This window comes from Somniosus microcephalus, chromosome 17 (genome assembly GCF_052327205.1).
Source record: "Somniosus microcephalus isolate GS21.2 chromosome 17, FLI_Smic_1.0, whole genome shotgun sequence".
NCBI classification, from domain to species: Eukaryota; Metazoa; Chordata; class Chondrichthyes; order Squaliformes; family Somniosidae; genus Somniosus; species Somniosus microcephalus.
This window is the reverse complement of record NC_141003.1, coordinates 26,288,923-26,316,021: the sequence shown is the minus strand read 5'-3', so window position 1 is coordinate 26,316,021 and position 27,099 is coordinate 26,288,923. Positions and strand designations below refer to the sequence as shown.

The 27,099-nt window shown below is 39.0% G+C and overlaps 1 protein-coding gene across 22 annotated transcripts in view; it reads right to left on the bottom strand.

Annotated features, from left to right (window-relative positions):
* Window positions 1-27,099, bottom strand: part of eps8a (EGFR pathway substrate 8a, signaling adaptor) — a 202,934-nt gene that overhangs the window by 62,753 nt on the left and 113,082 nt on the right. For 12 of the 22 annotated variants that reach the window (XM_086010109.1, XM_086010103.1, XM_086010093.1 and 9 more), the window contains 10 exons: window positions 25,650-25,697; window positions 19,448-19,512; window positions 18,771-18,932; window positions 10,491-10,640; window positions 8,644-8,726; window positions 7,874-8,013; window positions 5,758-5,831; window positions 3,483-3,609; window positions 2,852-2,940; window positions 2,022-2,096 (listed from right to left, as the gene is read on the bottom strand). In XM_086010109.1, the coding sequence (XP_085866235.1) occupies window positions 2,022-2,096; window positions 2,852-2,940; window positions 3,483-3,609; window positions 5,758-5,831; window positions 7,874-8,013; window positions 8,644-8,726; window positions 10,491-10,640; window positions 18,771-18,932; window positions 19,448-19,512; window positions 25,650-25,697 (1,013 nt within the window). Of the gene's footprint in view, window positions 1-2,021; window positions 2,097-2,851; window positions 2,941-3,482; window positions 3,610-5,757; window positions 5,832-7,873; window positions 8,014-8,574; window positions 8,727-10,490; window positions 10,641-13,121; window positions 16,171-18,770; window positions 18,933-19,447; window positions 19,513-22,034; window positions 22,246-25,629; window positions 25,698-27,099 lie in introns of those variants that run through there. The other 10 variants (XM_086010094.1, XM_086010096.1, XM_086010101.1 and 7 more) reach the window with 6 other exon arrangements.

The window sequence follows — 27,099 nt, the reverse complement described above, 5'->3', positions numbered from 1 at the left end:
AGTTTTATGTCCTCTATTCTTCTGCAAAAAAAAGTTACGTAGCAGATCTAAGAGGTTTCCTTACAAGTACAAGGTACCTTTAAGGACAGAGTGTCAGAGATTAAAAGCTAAATTGTGGGTACACTAGACCATTACAGGCAGAGCAAGAGTGTCACTTAATTGTGAGTAGTCGAATGTCAGGAGGGGAGAAAGCCAGCTCAGATATTCACACTCATGTGGAAGGTGGGTTCAGTCAGAACCAAAGATCCAAGTAAGACTGATAACCCGCTGCAAAAGGGTTTGTCAACTCAACACCCAGAAGCTTTCAAAAAGCGTTTGATAAAGTACCGCATATTAGGCTTGTTAGCAAAATGGAACCCATGGGATAAAAGGAGCAGTAGCAGCATGGTTAAAAATTGGCCAAGAGATAGAAAACAGAGAGTTGTGGTGAATGGATGTTTTTTTTAAAGACGGGAGGGAGGTATACAGTGGTGTGCCCTCGGGTTCAGTAGCTTGTTTTTGATATACATTGATAACTTGTGGGTACAAGGCACTATTTCAAAATTTGCAGATGACATGAAACTTGGAAATGTAGTAAACAGTGAGGAAGATAGTAATAGACTTCAAGAGGACATAGACAAGCTGGTAGAATTAGCAGAGACATAGCAGATGAAATTCAACACAGAAAAGTGAGAGGTGATATATTTTGATAAGCAGAATGAGCAGAAACGAGACAAGCTGAATGGTACAATTTTAAAGGGGGTGCAAGAGTAGAGACCTGGGAGTGTTTGTGCACAAATCTGTGAAGGTGGCAGGACAGGTTAACAAAGCAATTAATAAAGCATATGGGATCCTGGGCTTTAGAAATAGAGGCAAAGAGTACAAAAGCCAGGAAGTTATGCTAAACCTACATAAAACAATAATCCGACCCCAGCTGGAGTATTGTGTCCAATTCTAGGCACCACACTTTAGGAAGGATGTGGAGGCTTTGGAGAGGGTACAGAAAAGATTTACTGGAATGGTTCCAGGGATGAGGGATTACAGTTATGTGGATAGACTGGAGAAGCTGGGGTTGTTCTCCTGAGAGCAGAGAAGGCTAAGAGGACATTTCAGAGGTGTTTAAAATCTTGAGAGGTTTTGATAGAGTAAGTAATGAGAAACTGTCTCCAATGGCTGAAGGGTCGATAGCCAGAGGGTTTTAAGGTGATTGGCAAAAGAACTGGAGGCGACATGAGGAAAACCTTTTTTTTTTTTTTTTAACTCAGCAAGTTAGGATTTGGAATGCACTGCCTGATAGGGTGGTGGATACTGATTCAATAGTAGCATTCAAAAGGAAATTGGATAAATACTTGGAGAAAAATTTGCCAGGATATGGGGAAAGAGCGGGACTAACTGGCTTGCTCTTCGAAAGATCCGACGCAGACTTGATGGGCCAAATGGCCTCCAATCCTATGTGCTGTACTATCCTATGATTCTATAAACTAATGCCTGCATCCCAGGGAATGAAGGAGATTAACCCAACATGCCGTTTGAGAGGATGAGGTCATGTAGGCTCTGAACGTTGTTGATCACACGTTGTAGACTTGAGTTCACAGAATCACAGAATCACAGAAACCCCACAGTGCAGATAGAGGCCATTTCGGCCCATTGAGCCTGCACCGACACATATCCCACCTGATCCCCGTAACCCCTACACCAACACATATCCCACCCTATCCCTGTATTTAATCCCCCTAACACTAAGGGTCAATTTATCATAGCCAATCAACCTAACCCGCACATCTTTGGACTGTGGGAGGAAACCGGAGCACCCGGAGGAAACCCACGCAAACACGGGGAGAATGTGCAAACTCCACACAGACAGTCGCCCGAGGCCGGATTCGAACCCGGGTCCCTGGCGCTGTGAGGCAACAGTGCTAACCACTATGCCACCGTGCTGTTAATTTGACAGCTGTTAATTTGTCAGCCTCCGGAGGAAATACTCAAAGTAATCTCACATTTAAATATGCTTTATATGAATAACCAACATCTTGTAAACTTACCATATTTAAAGGTGTAAACAAGAAGTGCACCAGATCAACTGCACTCGGGTTCTGAATGTGGGTTCTTAGTTTGGCCTACAATGAAAAAAAACAAAAAAAAAGTGTGCAGCTAATGAACAATAAATCCAAACACATCATAACTTGTGCATCAACTGTTTTAAGGTTTTAGATACTGAAAAGAATCTTGACACTTCCCATGACAGCTTGATTTTTAAATGCAATATTTGTACTATAGTAAGCATATGTAGAAGGATGCTCCTTACGACTTCAATGGTGGGGTTTCATAACTGCCTGAACCAGGTCACCATTTGCATCACAGTGCAGATATCACAATTTGTGGCCAGGGATATTCATTACAATGATCAGGCAAAAATAACAGCGACAACACAGGAACTGCCCACTGAGTACTACAGGAAACTTTGTGCTATCCGGCACCGAGCTGTTGCCGTCCCATCAAAACTGCCGGACAAACCAGCGCTAATGTTGAAGCGTATGGAGATTTTGAGCTCCGTATCTGGCAACAAACCCTGTTGCTTAGCAACAGCTTCTAAACAGTCGGCCGTACCTTGCAAGCGTCTCTGTAGCTTAGCAACAGCTTCAGCGAGACCTTGCAGAGCTTGACTGTTGAGAAAAAAGCAACAAAAAGTAAAAAAACCTAACAAAAACGGCTCCTGATTTTTGCCGGTGGCTCGAGCATTCCGGACAGTTAACCTCCGGATAACAAAGTTTCCTGTACTTAAAATAATGTATAAGCCACATTTCTTTATATTTAACTCTAAATTGCTGAAGAACCTTAATCAAACTTATTTTCTTCTAAAATAGTGACTTACCAGGAGGTTAAATGCATGCTTGAATTTCTGAAAACAATCCATGAACTCATCCTGTAGAGGTGGCTTTGCACGGAGAGTCAGAACACCCTCTAATGACCGGGGGGATGAAATAGAACAACATTAATACTTAAACTGTTAGCTTGATGTATGTATTAAACAAATTACCAATTTCTCAGCAGTAAAGAAAGTGTGTATTCGTATCAGTATATTATAAAATCAGAAGTAACTTTCATGTAGTTTTGAGTCCATTTAAAATCCACTTTTCAACATCCCTTACAAATGCCAAAATTAATACATATTGCTTGACAACAGTTCTTAATTTTTTAAATAGACGTAGACTCAAATGCATAGATTAAAAATAACCTTCAACACAACCAAAGCAGAATCACCCTCGAGTGAACCATAGCGTACTTTGTTTTCTGCAGCATAGAATTTTAAAAGTACTTCTGGCAAAGTACCAGACTTGGGCAACATTTCCTTTTGGTAAAGTTTACACGTCTGTCATTTAAAAAGAAACTACTAGTTACGCACGACTACACTCCCTCAAATGCCCACTCACTTTGCAGCAGAAATAAGTAATAGGGTTCACTATTTTCTACATTATGCAGACAAGCCTCAAAACACTACTTACCTCCTGGTCCTTTCTTCTTGTTTTTCTTTGATTTTTTCCGTTGTGAAAGCTGAGAAAATGCTTCAGCGGCCTTCTGAAGTTTAATAACGAACGCTTCTACATCATCCAAAACGTGGTTCAAAATTTGCTGGTACAGAAAAATTGAATACGCAGTTACAGAAAAAACAATATATAGTTAGAATGCAAGCAGAGTGTTCTGTATTTCAGCCATAGATTGATAAATTAGTAACTGTATGAAGCTTTACATTGAAGTTTCACAAGTCCATCCAAAAATAATGCAGAATTTCCTTTATGTGACCATTGGTTAATAAAATTGCCTAAAGAATGCCAATAAATGGAAAAATGCATCGCACCAGATTTTCCCTCAATAGATTATGTACATAAACATGTCAAAACTGTGACTGGCTTGTTCCAAATTTTAAAAAATCATATTTGATGCAGTTAAATTTAGCAATACAGTAGAAGCGCTGCAGTGTGTTGACCCATTTGCAACAAGTTTAATCTTGAATAAAGGTTTAGTGTGTGTGTTTCACGGTGTGAATTAGTTGCTGCAAATTCGCTCCATTTACAATGTATTCTCTCCTTTGGCCGGTGGTTATTCACCTGCCTTAGGAGATTAAACAAATTGGACAGAGTGCACAACAGTGCAAGTGATCTGTCGGATTAAAGCAATCAATGAGCAATTAATCAATCCCATTTTAACAAAATCAGGAAAGAAAATTGTATTGGGTGAAAGTGCACTACAAATAACAAGACAACCCAGCTTGTAATTGGGAATCAGTTACTATTGGATACTGATTGGCAAGTTGCCATGGGTCCTTCTTTGGGAAACAAAGTTTGAGATATTTGAAGGAAGGGGTAAGAGACACTGAAGAATGAGAAATCTGGTTTAGATTTAGAAAGAGGACTCAAGACCAATATTTCAAAGGCTGTTCAAGGAAGCTTTATCTATAACATGTAATATTTCAGATGGACTTTAAGATAGTTACAATTCTTGCATAAAGAAAATTGTAAAAATATTAATGGGAGTTTTCCATTCTCGACAAAAAATATCAATACAGACAGGAAGAACACGATAAAAATGCCCAGGGCTAAGCTGTAAAAACTTTTCAGAGAAAGGCAGAAAGCATCAAAAGCTAAGTAGAAAATTCAGAACGGACTGCTACACAATCCTTCGAAATTCAGAACAATTATTCAAATTTTATTTCCAGAGCTGGTAAGAATTCCAAATTTTTAAATTGGATCAAAAGCTAAAACCACGCAGCAAAATAAAACCCAGTCAACAAAAACAACTGGAGTGCTATTTTAGTTTCTTGATGTATCAATTAACGCTACGTGAAAGAAAAAGTAATCTTTGTGGAATTGTGGCCAAAAACAAAACATTCAGCAGCTGCCCAGTGCAAGATGTAGACTAGATCACTGACAAGACTATATAGCAAAATGTTTGTCGAAGGTAATAGTGCTCTGTGCTACTTAGAAATGTGTGGTTGGACGTATATTGGTCGAACCCAAAACAAAATCTGTCTCCAAAACCTCTCCAATAGAAAAAAAGAGTCAAATGAGTAGAGTGGTAAAGTGTCGTGACGAGTCAGATTTTATGAATCCACAATGGAAGCTACCTAGAGAAGACTGAGTTATAGTGTCCTGAGTGAGGCAGGTCTGGCTGACGTAGATCACACAGTTGGCTCTGCATTGCACTTTGATTCTGCCAGTTAAATTTTAATGTTCAAGATCAGTTGGCTCTGGTATCATCAAAGAAAAAGTAGTCTGAAAAGGCTAACAGGACTGTCTGGGAATTTTTTTAAACTTTTGTTTTGCATCAATTTAGTGCCCAGGAAGACAGTGGAGACAAAGAGTATGGAATAATTTAGGAGAACATTCTAGCTATTTAAAGAAGTGGCCAATTGAGGGTTATCAGTTTTTCAGACCAGCCAGCAACACTTTCCTAATCCTGTACTTTTCTACGCTCCATAATACACTTTAAAACAAACATCTATTCATGGTTTTCAAAACTTGAACTTTGCTTTGGGGTACAAAATGGCTACTCCATTAGAGTTGATCACACCAAGTACCTTGCACGGTGCAGGGTTAAACCATTTTACTGGATCATGATATACACAAGCACAATGCTGAAGTAAAAAAAAATTAAGCCTTCAAGTCAGTATTTTTCCTCATAAAATGCTCATTCATCTTTTAATTTTTAGTATTTTGCATTTAACAAATCCAAACAAAAAGATTTTTTTGAAAATGAAACAATTCTAACTTGCATTCATACCACATCTCTGTCAATCCTGACTGCTGCCATATCTAGGGTTTCTTCAGGTTCATGAATAACCTTCTGTTTCTCATCTGTAAAGAACACAGTGTTTTAATAGAAACTGTTTGTGTACATTTTTCTGTACCACTTCAGGAAATGTGGCATTTTTCTATGATGACAGTCTCTTTGTAGCTCAATATATAGTTGATGCATTATGACTGTACAGCATGGTAATAATTTCCATAACAAATACAGATGGTATAATTCACTATGGAGCAAGTGGTGACTCTGAATGATGAAAGTAAGAAATATTGCTGCTGGCGAATGAAATGCATTCCATTCCAGGCACCCAATTTCAGTATTAAATATTCCCAGTCAGGTGTAACACAAATAGCTACAGAGTAAAGCTTCCTTTACTTTAGCCCAGCAATATACCTTGGAACAGCTTAGTTTCAGGCTTTTTTGGCACTACCTAGAATTTTTAAGGACAGAGGAGACGGTCATCACAACAATGTGGCCTGGATTTGAACCTAGGTCCCTGAAGTTAAAAGCCAGTCTCTAGCTCATCGCCATTGAAAAGAATTATTTTTACCGCGTGAGTGATTGGATTTGTAACCAAGAAAATTAAAAACTAGTTTAGGAGGTCACGCAACATTAACATTAAGTTTTTAGGGTGTATATTAGGGAAGATCACATCATTTTGGAGGATCTGCACAATTTGTTTGTAAAACATCAAAATAAAATTGTTCTCGAAGGCACTGCCTCGCTATGCTAATCGCCAAGCAGGACACAAGTGAAAACTTTGTGATTGTTTACAATGGTGTGTTTGACAATATAGGTTTCCTCCATGTCATTCAAATTATTTCATAAAAGTGGAATATTGACAGTCTACAAACTCAAGTAGGAATTGCTTAATTTGAATTATCTGTTAATTCAAACTGAAATTGTGCAAAATAAAACCTCTGTTTTATTAAAGTTGCTTAATTCATTTTTTAAAGCAAATGTTGGCTTTGAATTAACAGGTATATGCTGTACCAGTTCTCAACACAAGAAAACATATGCATCCTGTGTATTGATACAGAAAAATAAGACTTGCATTTACATAGCGTCTTTCACGACCACCAGATATTTCAAAACGCTTTACAACCAGTGAAGTACTTTTGAAGTGTAGTCATTGTTGCAATGTGGGAAGCGCGGCAGCCAATTTGCACACAGCAAGCTCCCACAAACAGCAATGTGTTAATGATCAGCTCATCTGTTTTTGAGAAGTATTGGCCAGGACACCAGGGATAACTCCCCCTGCTCTCCTTCAAAATAGTGTCATGGGATCTTTTACATCCACCTGAAAGAGCAGACGGGGCCTCGGTTTAATGTCTCATCCAAAAGACGGCATCTCCGACAGTGCAGCACTCCCTCAGCACTGCACTGGAGTGTCAGCCTAGCTTTATGTGCTCTGGAGTGGGACCTTCTGACTCAGAGGCAAGTGTGCTACCAACTGAACCACAGCTGACACTGTGATGAGTCACTGTGATGCACAGTACAGAGTGATGGCACTGAAACACCATTGGCAGTGCAGCGTGTCTGTGAAAAGGCTACACAAGGCTACTGAAGATTGGCTGCACTTGACTGTCAATTTTTTGCTCAAGATGAGAGATCAACGTGCTAGATTCTTCATCGTATCAGTATTAATCCTCAAGTTAGGTGCATCACGAGTTGAAAGTTCAACATTTCCTCTACATTGCACCTCTAACAGCATCCCAGTCCATTCGCCTGTCCATGCTCACTATCCTGGCGCACACAAGTTTACGCTAATCAGGTCAAATAGGTGGGTATTGCCAGCTCATTGGACTGCTGGAGAAAAACAAAGTGCTGATAGTAGCAGGGAAAGTGGATTTACGGCATTACTGAACCTACCAATACAAGATTATTAAATAGAGTTTAGAAAAATAAATCAAACATTTATTATGTTCTTCCTGTTCCAGCACATAGCATTTTTGTAATTTTGTCTTTTTGAATTCTTTTAACCTTACAATGTGTCAAATATGGCCAAGGAGGCGACTCGCTCCTTTGATTTTATACCAAAATATGATTGTTCCCAGAAGTTACTAAAATGTGCATGTGAAAACCTGATTACCTTGTTCAACAGGTAAAGCCCAAGCTGACCAGGCTGCTACTCGGCTTCTAACATCCACCTGTGTAATAGTTCCTGGAGGAACAGGAGCCGGGGCACTTGGAGGTGGAGGAATGGAGGAATTATCTGCATTTGTAATCATTCTATAATTTAAAAAAAGTGAAGACTTGGTATTCCTTAGGTTAAAATAAATTTCACTATGGAGGTCCATCAGTACATTATACCTTACAATAACACGAAGTTCAAGTGCATACATAGGAAGGTCAATGTCAACACTCTTATTGAAACGGATCATCTGGCATCATGAAAATATTATCTGCAAGCATTACTTAAAAAAAACAAATGACTTATACTCAAACTCTTACCACATGTGCTTTTGTTGCGTTACTTACATTATCTGGTGTTCAATTTTTAATGCAATTGACCCTTAATCTTTTGGACTGGCAGGATTCAAACATAAGATTCCCTGTCATCTCAACACAGCTCATCAATCCTACTAGTTTATGGATTGACTATATAGGCACAAATTGGCAGACAAAAGAAAACAGTGTCAAGCACTCACCTGGAATTTTGAACAGGTTACATGATATTCTGCTCATTGAGGTACACTTCGTGTATCTCGAACATTTAATCAGACCACAGTTTTACATTACAGGTTAGCTGGACAAATTTTTTAAACCAGAAAAATGAGAGAGATAGCTTACTGTTAAAAGGAAGTCCAAATAGATGACCAAGGATACTACTTAATGATTAATATCCATGTGTCTTTGTACCTCAGAGTATCAGGCCTTTTCTTCTGTTTGCTACCTTTACTGTCACTGATTGCACTTTCAATATCTGCATGGATCAGATCAGCCTGCAAAGGAAGACCTTGAAATAAATCACAGCAACAGTGCCACTTAAAGCCTCTAATTACAACACGTCCTCACAAAAAGTGTGGAACACACTTGTGGAACCAGAGTACCCATGAATCTATGACTAACTCCATTGCAGCCTTGGTTTACCAGCTACTTTTAAAGTAAATGTATTGCTTTTTAGTTAACTTGTTAATTTGCATCGCAAGAACACCTGGCATAATTATGGTTTATTCTTTGAGATGCAAAAAAGCAATGTCTGAATTATCAAGATACTGTAGATACCAAATCTTTTTTCCTAGATATTATCCAAAACATGCAATGGGGTTATCCGGTTTACCTTAACAAAAAACACTTAATAAAATTTCTGGTGGCACTGAGGAATCTACTGAACGCCACAGGTCAAAAAAAGTACCTTCGACAGCATAACTATTACGTCTGACATTATTCTAAACGATTGCAAAATTTGTCCTGAAGGAAAATCAGCTGCAAAGTAAATTGCCAGTTAATCATAACTGCATATTATGCAGTTTCAGTGGGACAAATAATTAGAAGATTTCACAGAAGAGACTCAGTTAAACCAAGTACACAAACAATTAGAGACAGCACGTTCTTCAAGAGCCAAAAAATATTATACACGTTGGTACAATAACCTTTTGGGTTGAACAATTTCCCCACCAGAACATTCTGTAAAAGTTTGATCTATTTTGGGAAAAGTATGGAGTTGTGGCGGAGCCACCAAGGGTCTCAGAACAATTAGTAATAACCCCTTTAACTACAGTGTAGTGCAGCCGCGGACTGCACCTTTAAACTGCCTGTTAACTGTACTGTATTGTGTTTTCCTGCACGCCACGTGATGACGTCATGACGCCGATCACGTGACCACCAGTGGCGCAAAGAACGCGATGACGTCATGACATCAGCTTCCAGAATCTTCCAGTAGTCGTCGAGTGCCCAGCAAGCTGATTAGACCCGTGTACCGTTTCTCCTGTAGTTTCCCTGTTAACTTCGTTGTTCATTAAAACCTGTTGATTTGATTCATCGAGTCGAATACCTTATTCAGATAGGAACCTCCGTTCCTACAGAGTGCTGTTTTCTTCAGGAAATTGCTACTTTTTAAATATGTGGTCTCTTACCCAAGTGATATCGCACAGAAGATTTGTTCACCAGTTAAGTTGTGAAAACAAAGCAGAGAAAGTGTTAAACCCTTCACCAATACCAAGTTATATTATAGGATTAAGTAAATGCTCTCAACCAGAGCTTTAAATACGCACAGGGTTTAGATATTAGAACAAAGTACCCAGTAGTAACTTATTTGACCAGCAGGTTAGTTAAACACATTATTTTTATTTCAGGCAATCCACCTGAAAGAGGTGCCAAGTATGTCAAACCTGGAATTCATGTTCACTCTCGCCTTCCTCTCCTCTAGCCGTTTCAGAGCACTCTTGGCAAAGGCCTGGGAAGAAGTCACTCCCAGCACCATGGGCAAGTGATGGTGAACACCACCAGTAGGTTTTGGGAAGTTGTGGGGCGGGGTAAGAAGCACCCATTGAGGCAGCGCCAAAATCATTTATAAAAATGGGGTATTAAAAGTATTAAAAACTAAAAGACAGTTAAGTACCTCAGTACTATTTGAATGCCAGTATAAAGAAATTGGCTATAAATGTGGATTTTTTTTTTTTTAATGTGTCTTGAAAAGTTCATGCCTTACGCAGATTGGTAACATGAATCAGGCTAATACTGTAGAAAGTAAAACATTTACCAACCTTAACTTCATCACACTGGAAAAGGTGAATGTCTGGTTTGCCTTGGCCAGGTTCCTTGCAAACGAGTGCCAGAATGGAGTCATAGTTGCAGGCATTCATCACAGACTGGCAATGCTGGATTGTGTTAAAGGCAAAGTGCTCCAACTCGTTCTACAAAGAAAGCACATGGAACATTTTTGTATTCTTGGATGTTATGACCTGTTTTCAGTCACTCCCTGCATTTTGTGCTCATTTTTTCCCTCCACTTGTTCTTCTCATACCATCACTAGCTACAGCCAAGTAGGCAGGAGGAAGACACCCATTCCCAGGCCTCAGCCTCAGCCACTCTAAACTAACTGCTCGAAGTTGCTTGAAAGCAATCCAGTTATAACTGTATGAAGTAAATCGAAAGGTTAATCTTTGCGCTTCTCACCAAGTTTGTGCCTCTTTGTTGTAGAAAAAAATGTTATGGCTTTGTCTTTCCTTTAAGATTTCACCCCGCTCCCCAAGCCCAAATCTTCTTTTTTCAAGTGCAAACATTCCCAATTTCCATATATTCTCTTAATTTATCTGTCGAATCTCGGGCATCACTTCAGTTAGCCTTTGCTATGCCCCCTCTGGAGCCAAACTATCCCTACAGTCATGCAACATCCTGAATTCACGTATTCTAAATGGGACCAAACCAATGGTCTGTGCAAACTCATCGTTACTTGCTGGCACCTATGCTCTTTCCCTATACACGGCAAGGTGTTACAGTCCTTTGCTGCTGTACATTCTATGCTGATGGTTTCAGATTTCTCCCACCATCGCTCCCAGATTCCTCTTCTGACATATCCAGTAAGCTATCATATCCCAACTTCTTATATATTCTCCTTCCCCGGTGTCATCATCCTACATATATTCATTAAAAGATATTTAGCACTTGTCAGCATAGATTCTGAATCCAACAAAATCTCTATTTGTTCCTTCAAACTCCACCAATTTAGTTTGATGTCATCAGAAAACTTGCTTCTGTCCCCACATCCAAATAATTTATTTACATAATAAACAGCAATAGTCCCAATACTGATCTCACCTCCTTCCATATCAATGCAGCTTTATTACAACAACCTTTGCTTTCTCCAATTTAGAACCATTTCCAGTCCATTTCAGAAATCCCTCCCCTGCCTCCCCCTACCATTTCATCCCGTCCAACCTTATGAATGAAATCTCCCGTGTGGCAATGTGTCAAAAAGCTTTGTTAAAATATAAATGTGCAGCATTCACCTCATCAGTTATCCCTTCAAATGAACACGACCTCATCACCCCATAGATTTCCACTCATTATTCCATATTTCAATGGGTACTCCATTATATACTCCTTTAAGAGGCCTGCCAGTATTTTACTGCAGATGCCAGGGTTCCCAATAGTGTTCCCAGGGTAATTCATATGCCTTTTATAAATTGAACACAAGAACATAAGAAATAGGTGCAGGAGTCGGCCATTCACCCCTTCAAGCCTGCACCGCCATTCAATAAGATCATGGCTAATCTGGTACCTCATCTCCACTTTCCAGCTCTATCCCCATATCCCTCGATTCCCTGAGCATCCAAAAATCTATTGCTCTCTGTCTGGAATATACTCAATGACTGAGCATCCTGGGGGTAGAGAATTCCAAAGATTCACAACCCTTTGAGTGAAGAAATTGCTCATCTCAGTCCTAAATGGCCGACTCCTTATTCGGAGACTGTGACCCCCCTACTTCTAGACTCCCCAGTCAGGGGAAACATCCTCCCTGCATCTACCCTGTCAAGCCCTTGAAGAATTTTATATGTTTCAATGAGATCACCTCTCATTCTTCTAAACTCTAGGGAACATTGCCCTAATCTACTCAATCTCCCTCACAGGACGATCCCCTCATCGTAGGAATCAGAATAGTGAACCTTTGTTGCACTCCCTCTGCAGCAAGTATATTTTTCCTTATTAGGTCTTCAGCTCGAGAGTTGCAGCACTTTAATAAAATCATTTCGTTCAAAGTCATACCTCTTTGGAAATGTTTTCAGTTACAATGCAGTCATGCATTTACAAATTATTGGCACAGTACACAGAGACTGGTTTTGGTGTACATAATACAATAGCATAACTTAATAGGGAATAAAGCTCACAGGCATCTGGGGACAGGTTTTTGGGCAGTGCCATTTAAAAAAAAATTCAGGTATATTGCTGTAGCTGAGAGTTTCAATTATCAATAACCATTGGTTCTCTTAGCTGCACTATTATAGCTTTGTAAACCTTCAAGAGGAGAAGAGTTAGCACATGCCCTTTTTACCCTTTTGAAAGGCACTTCAGTGATATGAGTGTTACTGTTCATGTGCCAGGCAGCGGGGTGAGAAACGGGGTCTGTTTTCTCAAGAATATATCCTGGTTCAGCCTCGGTCAGTAGATTATTGTTTCCAAACTGGACAATTTTCTGTGGCTTAATAACTCATGCTGACTGGGTTTTTGAGAACAGCTGCCACAACTTCAGTGGGATATACTGTTGTGCTGCAATTAGGATGAAAGCCAGGAGTTTGACCATTTCTGAGTTCAGGGTGACCACTGTGACAAAAATGAATTATGTTTAAGATTCAGCTTAACAATAGCTTTTATAAAATGTTGTCATGATGCCTTACAATTTTCACTCTCCTTGGGCTCAGTGTTACGAACCACTTGTCGAAACAGATCATGTGTTGTTCCTGAACCAGACTGTGCCTTTTCCTCCCCAAAATGTATTATACATCGGAAAAGCCAGGGGTAAAACAAAGAACCCTCAGCACTGCACTTGGCCTTACTGGAATGCATCATGTGATTCTCACCCCTTCCACCTTCAGTAGCCTGAATAACAGCAGATTGTGGCTCAAGCTATAAACCGTCAGAAATGTATTTAACATTAAACAGGTAAATGAACAATAGTTGGTGCAAACAGTAGGTCTACAGAATTACGAATTTACTGTTTTACTGAAATCTAAAGAATAACGAAGAATCTTCTCCTGCAATAACATTCAACGTAAAGTTGATGCTTGAAACATGGTCGCTAGTTAAGTGGCTATATGCTACCATGGAGCTCTCTGATTATCTCCATAACCCTGATGGCCTTAAGTGAGCTGAGACAGCCAAATATAAGCCCATAATCAGGAGCGCCTGGCAATAGAGCTGTGCGTCAAATGGATTACGAAGAATCATGGCCCTGCCTCTCTCAGATCCTCACATCTTCACCCAAGATATAGCAGTTAATCAAACCTATCACTTCAAAAAAATCCACATGATGCCAATCATATTGAATGTTTGAAATGAATGGCCTGATCCTTTGAGAAACGCATTGATCTGTTCCCATCACATTGATCAGCATGTGACTGCAGCAAATTGACACTTTCCCAGATAAGAGATACTGTTTTGGACAAGATAGATCTGAGGCTCCATACGTAACACACCAACATATTTTACAACCGCCTAACCTAATGAAACCAGGTACAGACACAATAATGCCTTTGGCATACCAGACCATAATGTGCATGGTCTGCAGCTTGATAAAACAGCTAGCAGCACAATTTTAACTGTGTACTGTGACTCCAAGAAAATGGAATAAAATAATACATCGTAGAGAAAATGCTTAATTTTTGACATAGTACATACATGTTAAAAATTAGCTTCACTATCCAAAATATTCCACCTTAACCGGATATAATTATTGCAGTTTGTCAGAGACAAGTTGTCTAGGAGACCCAGCCATTCAATTCAAATATAAACATCTTTTGAGATTTGAAAAAAATATATATTTAATTGTCTGTCCTCTTTCTAACTTTTACAGAATTATTCACATCTGCTGGATGCCAGTCACTTTTTGAATCTATTTACCACCCTGTATTTTTAAAAATCTGACAGTATACTTGAAGTCATCAATGACAGCAAGTGAGGCCAGACTGCTTCCGCTGAGGGGGAAAAAAGGAAAAGACTCGCTGTGTAAAAACATTACCCATCACTTAGCACAGCAGCTGCAAACTGTTTTCCACGACAGGAGGAACTTACCAAGTTTAACTTCTGTAAAAAAAAATGTTGCGTTACTGTTACTCTATTTGTTTCCTGGGCACACCATGAACTTACGTAGATATTCGGGCAAATGAAAACACACTCTGGGATATTGGGAGCTAGGGCTCACCTATGAAATGAGTCAAGCAGAGAAGCCAAAAATCTCTGAACCAGAGAAACTCCAAGTGCAACAACCACTGTCGGAAGTTCAGAAAGCAATTTGCTTGTGTGTTTGATGATCATTTGGGTTCCACAAAGCATCAAGCTGGATCTCTGGCTATTATTAACCATTCCAGCATCAGAGATAAGTTATCATGTCTGGGCGCTGCTGGCGAACAGTCAACAGAGTAATGTGCCAATTTGTTTTATGATGCGACCATGTCAATGTTCAACATTTGGCCTTTCAATTGACTTAAAGACGAAGAAATACTTGCATTTATATAGCACCTTTCACGACCACCGGACGTTCCAAAGTGCTTTACAGCCAATGAAGTACTTTTTGAAGCGTAAACTTGCAATTTATATCGTGCCTTGAACGTAGTAAACCATCCCAAGGCACTTCATAGGAGCGTTATTAAACAAAACAATTGACACTGAGCCAAAGAAGGAGACATTAGGACATGTGATCAAAAGCTTAGTCAAAGAGATAGGTTTTAAGGAGGGTCTTAAAGAAGGAGAGGTGGAGAAGTTTAGGAAGGGGATTTCAGAGCTTAGGATATAGACAGTCAAAGACATGGTCGTTGATGGTGGGGTGAAGGAAGTTAGGGCTATATATAGGCCAGAATTAGAGGAATGCAGATTTCTGGGAGGGTTGTAAAGCTGGAGGACATTACAGGAATAGGGATGGATGACGCCATAGCGGGATTTGAAAACAAGGATGAGAATTTTTAAAATCAAGGTGTTCAGGGACAGGGAGCCAATGTTGGTCAGTGAGCACAGGGGTGAACAGAACTTGATGCGAGCTAGGATACAGACAGCTGAGCTCTGGATGAGCTCACGTTCATGGAGGACAAAAGATGGGAGTCTGACCAGCAGAGCATTGGAATAGTCGAGTCTGGAGATAACAAATCCATGGATGAGATTTGCAGCAGCAGATGGGCTAAGGCATGGGTGTAGACAGGGCGACATTACAGAGGTGGAAGTGGGTGGTCTTAGTGATGGAGAGGATATGGAATCAGAAAGCCAGCTCAGTCAAATAGAATGCCGAGGTTGCGAACAATTTGGTTCAGCCCAAGACAGTGGCCAAGGAGGGGGAATGGAATCTGTGGCTAGGGAATCCAGTTTGTGGCGGAGACTGAAGACAATGGCTTCCATTTTCCCAATGTTTCATTGGAAGAAATTTCTGCAGCCTGACAATGGATGATGTAGTGGAGGGGTCAAGAGAGGTGGTCCTGAGATAGAGCTGGGTGTCATCAGCCTACATGTGGAACCAGCCATTGTATTTTTGGATGATGTCGCCGAGGGGCAGCATATAGATGAAAAATGGGGGACAAAGGATAGCTCCTTGGGGGACTTCAAAAGGAACATTGCAGGGGTGGGAAGTGAAACCATTGCAGGAGATTCTCTGGCTACAACTGGATAAATAAAAATTGAATGCGACGAGGGCAGTCTCACTCAATTGGACAACAGAGGAGAGGCGTTGAGACCTGCATTTACAGCAAGTTCCCAGCCAATTTAAAAATGTTACTGCCCCCCCCCCAACCTCCAAAATGGTTTGGGAGCCAAGAAAAAGAAACAATGCAAGCAAAAGATTTTTTTAATTAATTCTTTTTAAGAAAAGTAAGTTAGGAAGTACACGATAGGCCATAATTTGATGTAGCAGGGTGTCTACCGTTAGTTAGACTTGCCCTTGCTCGTTTAGGTTTTTTAATTTTTTGCGTGCCAAGTTGCTGAAACTGCGAGCCAATGTCAGAGAGAGAAACGGAACTTCTGAGACCCGAGTGAACAGGACAAGCAACTGTATCTCCTTAACCAATCAGACTGAAGGATTGTGAAATTAACAGCACAAGGACCGAGGAGGAAATGTAAATTGGAGTGGGTGAATTCAATGTCAAATCAGGTACCGAAAGAGAAATAAAGCGAGAGAAAGAAATACTGGATTGAGAGGGGAAAAAAGGAGACAGAAATGAAAAGTTTAAAAAAATGTAAAGTTAAAATTTTACATTTTTAAAATCTCCAACAAAATGAAAACCTCAAGGAATGAACCTCCACACTTGTAATAATTCATTTTCAGTGCCAGAGAGGTTGACTGGCAGTAATTAACACTGTTCGAAGTTAGGGTATCCAAAATATATGGGGTTATGCGAATGAAATTGTGACTGTGTTTACATGACTGTATTAGAACGAGACACAAAACGTCACTTCAGACTAGTATCAGAATAACTGGATAAATGCTTAGAATTTGCTTATGTTTTAATTCCCTGCAGATGTTATAACATTCTGCAGCATGTCAGTCATTTATGGCGTTGTTTCCAGAGATAATCTAATCTCAACAACACTTATCACATCGTTAAATGGGTACTTAGACTGGAATGGACAAGACTTAACTTTCTGGAGCGAGTGTAGTTTATATCAACCGCGCAAATACAGCAACTTCATGCCATTCAATGCATTTCAATGGTGAGGTAGACACAGAGAACCGGCGGAGCGGCACAACTCGGACAGCAACATTTGGATTTTTCAGTTTCATGGCACAGCTGCCCCTTGCTTGAAGTTGCTGTACCATTTGTGCATAAATAACAGCAAGCACCATTATTCTGACAGCAAATTATTGCCAAATATGCTAAATTAGTTAAAAATCAGAAGGAAATGAGAAAAGTGATTACATTTTTTTAAATAATTATAATAAGTGACTTCCAGATGACATTGGGGCATATTTATTACCGTAATCAGTACTTATTTCAAAATCTAGGTGTGAGCTGAAATACTGCTCACACACATTTCCTGCTAAGTGATGTTGTCGAAAGGTTAAATACATACCTGCACATGCTCCAGTTAACAATGGAATGCAAGAAGTACAGGTTAAAAAAATTATTTGGATCGACCAACTGAAGTGTATGCACACTCACATTGTTTTCAAAGTGAAAAAGTGAAAGAAAAGTATCAAGATCCCCTTCCACAAGATAAATTAATGCAGAAAAAAGGTACACTGTAAAATGCAGTTAAATAGTTGAACTGTAGGGTCTTGGACACATCACTGGATGACAGCATCCAGTTAAAAATATTCAACCAAAAAACCCCACTGCTCACAAAGCAATGCATTCCTCTTGATGGACCTCATGAATATTTCATCACTGAATCAAGTGACAGCAAGATGCTAATTATACATCTACTTGCAAAACTATGTTATTTATAAATATCTAAATTCTTGAGTATGCCAAACTTCAATTTTCATTTACCTGAAATGATTTATCTGCATTTTGTAGCCAACCGAAAAACACAATTACACTTGTTCTTTTAAACAAGCATCGACATTTTACGTATTGCCAGTACACACAAGATTTATTCCTTGTGCAAATACAGCCTTCAAGTTGATTTGGTGAGATTTTATTGTGCAGGTAAAAAAATGATTTCAGCAAATGCGTAATGCATGCATGCAGACACTCAAGTGCCCTATAGATGGTGATATATACTGTGGTATGCACAGCATAAATGTACTTATATAGAAACCAAGCTTCTGTCAACCAACATGCTCAAGAAATAGTCACATTATTTTGATAGGCAGCAAATTTGCATTAATTTAAATTAACACTAATGCATGCTATTGACAACTTAATCAATTGTTATAAAATTAAATGACATTTGCATCACAATTTGCTGGGACCATTTAATACTATATGAACAAAAGCGAACAAGTGTCATTCAGCTAAAGGGCAATCTGTAATGTATTCCAAATAAATTTTGTAACTGGGAGTTATAGACAAGGATGCTACACCTGTGCAATGTCAACTACATATCCTTGAACTGCTTTGATGGCTCAGTTGGCAAATGCACCACATTCTAGTGCCGAGTCACACATGTTGTGATCCCTGGTCTGTGCTCAGTTAACTGGTCTCCTCTGACCAATTAAAGTGGCACAATCAGAACTAACCAAACGTACCACAGATATAACCATAACTTGTTACATTAGTTTCCATACACTGTGCATATTTAGCATCATGCTAGTGCCACTGAAATGGGTAAAACACCATTTTGCTGCATCTAAAATCAGTTGATACATAATTTGCTATGAAACTATCCAAAGATTTTAGACTTACTTTGCTCTCCAGATCAATCAAGCGGACAGCTTTCTCATCCACCTGCAGTAACATGTCCTGGGTCCAGACTTTGCCTTTTGCATCAAGCAGTTTTACTTTTCTTATACCATCATCTACTGTTATCATAGCATCCTTCCGATCCACAACAAAAGTTGCGAGGTGCTGTTTTCAAGACAGAAATTACAGCTTAAAAATTTATCACATAGCAATTTTGTAATATTTCAGTTCTAAAATGTAACCATACCATACAACATTGCATTATTTCACAGAGATGCCATCACAATTGAATCCTTCATTGGTACTTTTTAAACAGAATCTGCGTTTGAATCTTGGTACCAAATGCAAATTTACCTTTAAGGGAGTCACTATTGCTAGTAACACAGTGAATCAAAGGCAGTATGTTTTTCATTTTTAAAAAATTGATCTTTTTGAGCTTCAAGTCTTATTTTTGGTAATGTTAAACCAGATTAAATCGCAAGCATCAAAAACATGTATATATTAAAATGTACATAATCCATGTGAAAAGATCAGTCTTGAGGTCTATTTTAATTAAATACCGCACACATTAACAAGCAGATCACCGATACTGCTTCCAGCATTTTTTTTTTTTTTTTTTTGAATTGGTTTAAAATTGATCCATGCATGAAATTACTAAACCTGATACAGAATCTAATTACCTCAACATGATACTGCGAGGTCTCTGACATTACAACAGTTGATTTTGCATAATTCTTTCTTTGTTCTGTAGAATTAAAAAAAAGTAACATTTTTTGAATATTTCATTCCATTCAACTTTTTCATCGTGCATGTTTTACAGCAATGCTTCATTTTATATTATAATAGTTCACATTTAATACAGTCCTAGCACTTTTGATTTACACAAATCTACAGAAGCAAACATTTTAAAACTTTATTGTTAAGATATAAAGTTTCTACTAACATCATCAAAAGATTCAGATGAACATACGGAGCAATGACATATTTTAACATTACAGTACAGCATTCTCTGATCAGAGAAATATATGTGCAGAATACCACACCATTTCATAAAGGGTACAGCACAAAAATCAAAAGGTAATCCAGTGCCTGAAAACCTTCACCAATACAGATCAGATTGAATAAGTGTGTAATTCTATCAAAATTAATTATTTGGGGGTGAAATTGGATTTGGGCGGGGAAGCTAAACAGGCAGAATCTTATTTGCCCACTGTTACACGACATACCCGATATTCACTCTATTGAAGTCAATGGAACTGAATATCTAGCGGAGTGTATAGCACAGTACAAATCTACATCATCTTCGCATTGTAATTTCAGGCTGCATATTGAAGTTAGTTTTTAAAGAACATAAAATACCAGTTTTGCGTCATTGTCATTATCAACAGTTTGATTAAGTGCAAATTAAACATCGACAGCTTCTCCATTTCAGTAGGATTTTGTAAAGGATTCCGGTTTACAAGGTAACAAGCAAGTCTTTACACAGTTACATTATTGCACATCGTTAGAGCATGAGGGGAATGTCAAAACAGCTCAAGTGTTTGATGTAGAAGCACATTATCATTGGTTCAGAAGTGGGAAGAAACAAGTTAAAACACTTGGATTCCTAAAAGCATTTTTCAGATTTTCACAAAGCATTGTTTTGCTGCCTTCGGGTATGGTGGTGCTACATACTATTCTGTAGACAGAGCAGGAAGGCGACTTGCCCCAGGGCTCTGCCACTCTTGCACTAACTGCAAGCAGATGCTCAAGAATGCTCTTCAACTTGCTTAATGATGTTCCCTCAGTATGTGAAGTACTGGACCACTCCTCTCCTTCCCCCAACAGAATTGATGAAATTGAGAACTCGTCATATGCCAATCAATGCCCTGTTGCATACGGCTCAAAAAGTCCAATGGTCTCTTATTGAGGAATAGATCTGAATTTTTATTTTGAATGTCAATTTGATCAGAACAAAAACACAATTTATAAGAGCCATCATTCGCTTCTCTCCAGGAGTGACTGGTGCATATTTTAAGAATTCTTCAAATTAGGGAAAAAAAGTAATAGATGCAACCACCTATATTTCCAGAAACAAGTCCGCACAACATCAAATATGTTTCTATTTTTAAACTTGGGTCATATCTTAAACAACTTAAAATTTACCATCACAAGAACAAACAAGAAGAAACAGCATTAATTTATACAGCATCTTTAACGCAAAGGATGTCCGGAGGCACCCGAGAGATAGGCATAAGGAAAACTAACATGGAGACAAGAAGGGAGTGATTAGGAGATGGTGATTAAAATGGATTTTACAAAGATTTTTAAAGGAGGGGATGTGGAGAAGCAGAGAGGTTCAAGGGAAGAATTTCACAGCAGGAACCAGGCAACCGAAGACTCTGGCATCAATGGTGGATGAAACGGCTGGGGTGGGAGAAATGCACAGGCCCAAGTCAAAGAAACAGAATGTTTGAGAGCAGGGGAAGAGAAAATATAGGGCAGGAGACGACAGAGATACCAAGGAAGGATTTAAAAACAAAGATTTTAAATTTGATGCTTTGGGGGAAACAGGGAGCCAATGTTGATCAGCAAGGATAGGAAGAGCAGGAATTCATGCAGGGCAGGATACATGCAGCCCAGGTTTGGACAAAATGGAATTTATGGAGGATGGGAAGTCGCCAAGAAAAGCATGGAAGTAATTTAGCCTGAAGGTGACAAATGCACAGATAAAGGTTTCAGCAGCGGAAACCCCAAGGTAGGGAAAAAGCGGACAATATTAGGGAAGTGTAAAATTTATGGTCTGAAACCTACCTCGGGGTCAAACAGGGAATGGAATTGGAAGCAAGAGACCAGAGAATGTGGCAATCGCTTCATTCTTCTCAAAGCAGAGCTGGAGAAAATTGTGCTTCATACAAGACTGGATGTCAGACAAGCAGTCCGACAGCACCAAGGCAATTTACGGAGGTGGGAGAGAAGTGGGGCTAGCCGTCATCCGTATGCAACTGGAAGCTGTCGCCATGCTTGCTGGTGTCATTATTGAGGGGCACATGTAGATGTGGAAGAGGAGGGGACAGAGGATAGATGTCAGGGGCATTTCCAGAGGTGGTGAAGCATGAGGGGAAAGAAGCCAGTAGCAGGGTTGCACTGGCTATGTTTGGATTTGTTGGAATGGGAGCATGTAAAGGCACTCCCAAGACAATGGATGACAGGGTAGAGGCACTGGAAGAGGAAAGCATGCACTACCATGCTGCACAAAGATCAAGAAAGATGAGAAGGGCAAAGCACCTGGACACGGTCACAGAGAATGCCATTTGCGACTTTAGTTAGGCCGTTTCAGTGCTGCGAGTAGAGTGGATACTGGACAGGCAGGATTTGAAGTGGGCTGCGTGGAACTGAAATGCCTGCTTCATCATTTCACATGCTTATGTTGGGCAATAAATTCATCAACAGTCCTTGCATATGATGGGATGATGTTGGCATGTTGAATTTGGAACATAACGATACACTTCAGACTTCATGCAAGCATTTTACGCAGCTTTTGAAGAAAAAGACAGTTTTCAACTTATTACGCTCATCGAGAACAAACCATCCTTCACGGCATTTGATCATAGTGCTAAGATTCTATGGAACATTAGCCACAGTTTCTAACCACTTCCGCAGGGCAATAACTGCTACTGAAGAAATTTAAATGCATCTTTTAATATAGCCTGCTGATAGATCACATACATCAGTAAATTCCTGATGACCCACAGAGGAGAACAAAAGTTTCTTTTTCCTTGCCTCCTGAAAGCAGTGACTCATGCTGCAGTACATTTCCAAGACTACCAGCAATTCTCTGTTACCTTGCCCAAATAGAAATTCATGTGCAAAAGGAGACAGCACGCATCAGAAAGCTACTGAACTATATTGGCATCACAGTAGAGCCTTTAATCAGTGTACATAGGATTAGAAACGTCATCTGGCCCATCTTACTTGTGCTGGTGCCAAGTGCATGTTAAAGCTATCTACTCTAATCTCATCCCCCTGTACCCCTCAACGTTTTTGTTCTTCACCTAATTAGATGTCCCATATGTATTTTCCAGCAGGTGTTACAGAACAGCACCCAGGATCAGGAACTGTGGACGATTTTTCTCTTCCGTAGCCCAGGGACACAGAGACCAATTTAACCAGCACTACCATTCCCCTGGCTAAGATCACAACACAAAACTCAACACAGACCAAGAGTATAATATGGGGAAGGGTCATCAGGTTCCCCTGATCAATCATTTATTAAATAGCCCCAACCTAAAATCCGGCAAACCTGCACTGGAGTGGGAATGCTGGCATATGAAAGTCATTCAAATCTCGTTACTTTCTTTGTCTAAAACTAGAGTTAAACTGTCTTTTTCATTTCAAGCCAACAGCCGTGACTATAACGGAATCAGCAATAAACAATGAACAGCCATAGTCTGCTTCAAAATACAATGCAAGCCCAGCTAACCAAAATCCTTAAAGGTGCAATAATCACGTCCAATTAGTGATGCATTTCAAAGTGACTGAAAATAGGAGAGAGATAGACAGGGTTATGGAACATTGAGTTAGCAGGCTCAAAGCAGGGGAGTAGGGACTTGTCAAACAGCTAACATATAAGGAGATTACTTCATAAATATGCCTTGTAAAACCAAAAATACAATGAAAACTTTAGCAACTCAAAAGTGCCATGACCGACTAAAATGATGTTACATTTGGATAAATAGCATAGAAACAGCTATTAAAAATGTACAGTATGCCAAGGGGCTTGTTCATATCCCAATCTCAAAAAATCTGCTGTACTTATATCCAACAATATCAGTGTTCTTTCCCTAGACTCTTCAAATACAAGTGAAATACACGACTTTCACCTTACCTTCTGCCTGCAGCACCATGCTGGCAGTCAAAGGCACTTCACTATAAATCTTGACATAGGTAATTCAGTTGAAGACAGTGAAACCCATATTGGGACTGTTGCTCATCTACCCTTACCTTCTGCAACATGCATGCCGGGTCAGCTGCAGCATACTATCCTCCTGCATGATCAGTCTAATTCAGCAGTTACATGGGGCTTAAAATTTGAGCACAATTCAGTTAACATGTGGTAGGTTCCAGTGCTTTTGTACCATCACCATTTTTTCCATACAAGAGGCTCAAATGTATGTCATGGGTCAATGGTTTAGACAAGTGGAGTCATGTAAAGAAAGAACTGGTATTTATATACAACGCCTTGCATATCCTCAGGACATCCCAAAGTTCTTTACAGGCAGCTTAAGGTAGGAGAGTGTTTCTCAAGTAAAATAAGTAACAGACTCACAGAAAGTGGTTTCCATAGAATAAATGTCTTCACTTGGGAACTGTTTCACGCCTTCAAAGACACACACACACACACTCCATTATATTAATTTTTTTTTTTTTATTCATCTTAAATTCAATATATTAGTTTGTTCCATATCGATGCAAGAAGATAAAAATAACAATTCCATGAATAAAAGGGGCAATTTAGCAATTTCAATAATGCTGGATTTGAAGTGGGGCAGTCAAATAACTGCTATTTTTAGCGATGCTCCTTTGCCTTATGCGACACAGAGAATACTTTCATATAAAGCAGCATTAGAATAAAACTGCTGCCAGTAAAGAATGGAGGTTGTAAAATGTCATCCAAATAACTATTTTTAGGAACATGAGAAAATGTTCAGCAGTTTGTAGTAATCTGCCAGATAACTTCCTTTTTTGACTAATAGCCTAGTGGAATTTTTTGTAACAGCTGACTTGTAAATCACAAAGTATTTAAAAACAAGTTGCAGAGATTTTAATGGTCACTCAAAGAATGATGGATTTTTTTTGTTGAAAAAAAGCAAAATCCAACTAGATTGTGCACTTTTACCACTAGATTATGCACTTTTACCAATATATGTAAGGGGAGTTCCCAGTAAGAGCCATCCAGTAGAGTGCTTTAACTGTGGTTATGACATTTTTGTAGTCTAACACATATTTGCACACTTTAGTTAAGTACCACTGATTTCATTGAAACAATGGATCAGAATCAACCTCATTATTTAATACGTGATGGACAAAAAGCTTAGTCATTTCAGACTTTTTTTTAAACCTTATCTACTTATTTCACAACACAAAACATGCCTGGAACATTAATTGGGAAATATTTAGAAATAAGTATTCCGGTGTCCCCATGTGGGTCATCAAATTTATCCAGGCAGCAGCGGGTTTAGAGACCAAGGAAGTGTCGACGTTTGAGTCCCATCTGATCTAGAGTGCAAAAGGGGAATAGTGTTTACTAGCTGAAAATAGGGGTGACAAATATGGTAGTGCGAATGTGCCTGTAAATTCTTCCCTCATCCAATATCTGAATTCTTCACAACCTCCCTCCTCCCAAATCAGATTTGAGATACATTTCTGAAATGGCAGCAACATTTCTGAAGTGGCAGCATCATTAACACACAGCAGAGGCCACTGGACAACTGCAAAGCATGAAATTATATTGAGGGTTTCATTAATAACACTATATAACAGTATATTTAGCACAAAAAAATCTACCTTGCCATAAATCTGATGGAGTCGAAGTATAACTTGTATGTCACAAAACTGTGCTAGTTCTATTGGCGGTGAGGCCAATACTATTTAACAATGGCACTCTCAACTAATTTCAGAGTGATGCATTTCAACTTGCAGACTTTCATTTGAAAGCCAGTGCCCAGATTCTTAATCACAGTTGTTGCTGAACAAGCCCTTTAAACATACTGTAGTAAGTTAGCTTCCCATTGAAAAATCACAATGTACAATTGAATATTTTTGGTTTTTGCACACTGTGGTGCAGAAGAAAAAAAAATTACACAAAGGACAAACCACAAACCATCTTGTGTTTGTTTCTACCTTTCTTTTTATGTTTTGAAGAATGTAAGAAGTACAGTCCATCGGCTCCTAAGACAAACAAGGGAAGCAAAGTACTTAACTCAACAGAAGACCATGCTTAAATTAATTAAGGCACATCAAGAACAATCATTACAATTTAAAACATCACTGTCCTTTAAAATGTACAGGTGCTACATTTTTAGATAAACATGGGGGAAATCAAAAGAAAACATATTTCTTTTTGCAAATACCTTTTATAAAAATGCTGCATTAGGATCACAGCACACTGCAACTCGCATCATACTGCCATTACCTTTTTCCATGTGGCGAGTCATTTTAAGCACACCATTGATTTTAAAACGATTGTTAACATGCCAACAGAAGTTATATTTTGTGGAAATATATAGATTTTGGGTCTGCTGTGATCAAACCTATAAACAATATCAAAAATATAACTGTCTCAAAACTACTTCAATAACTCAGCAATCGGATCACTGTTTTCATGGTGATGGGGCACTCAATTCAATTGGCGGGCACTCAATTCAATTGGCAACGCTTGCAATTTTACTTACCATGGCAAAGAGAAAGCGGCACAGAGTTACTATATGTGACAATGAAGAGTTCCAGTGACTATTCGGGACATTAGCAGTTCATATTTGCTGTATACTGTAAAATGCTAGGAGACTTAACCAGGTTACATTACAAGAAAATATTACATTTGTCAGAAATAATTTAGAAAATATTTAAGTGTGTTTATTCCAAGATAATATTCAGGGTGTGTTGACTGTTCATTTTATTTGTTGCCAGTTTTGTGACCACTGTTTGATACACCATTCTATATTTAATATGCTCCTGTAACAAACAAAGACACAATCTCCACTCCTGCCTCACCCACCTCCCCCCCCGCCCCTGCCGAATAACAGCCACACTGGCTATCATACAAAAAAGTTTAAGTCAATTTATTGCATCAAAGGAGAACAGTTACATTAACTAGATATTTCAGAGTGTGACGAATGAATTTTACCTGTAATACACATTCCTGCAAAAATAGCTTCTCAACAAGCAGCTTACTGGTGCATTCTGCTCGTGTACGATGGGTTCATACCTTTACCTTTGTCAACAGATTCAGCAACCCAAAAACAGTGGGGGTTTTGTAATTCCTCACAAGCAAAGAACAAGACTGGTAAATATGAATTAAATTCAAATTCATTCTTGTGCATGTCATGGCAAACAGGTATACATGTGACGAACTGGGAACTGTTCTAGTACAAGAGCTCAAAACACAAAGAAAAACACTTGGAATGACTATTCTTGTCCAACAACTGAAATTTATTGAAGTAAGCTCGTCAAGGGCTCTGGCGAGATAATTTCACATGGTAATTCTTTTAAATTTGTGCGAGATGGAAGCATTTATTTCTGTGCAATAGAATATCAACCAAAGTCTTTACATAGCAATGACAACCCTCTCTTT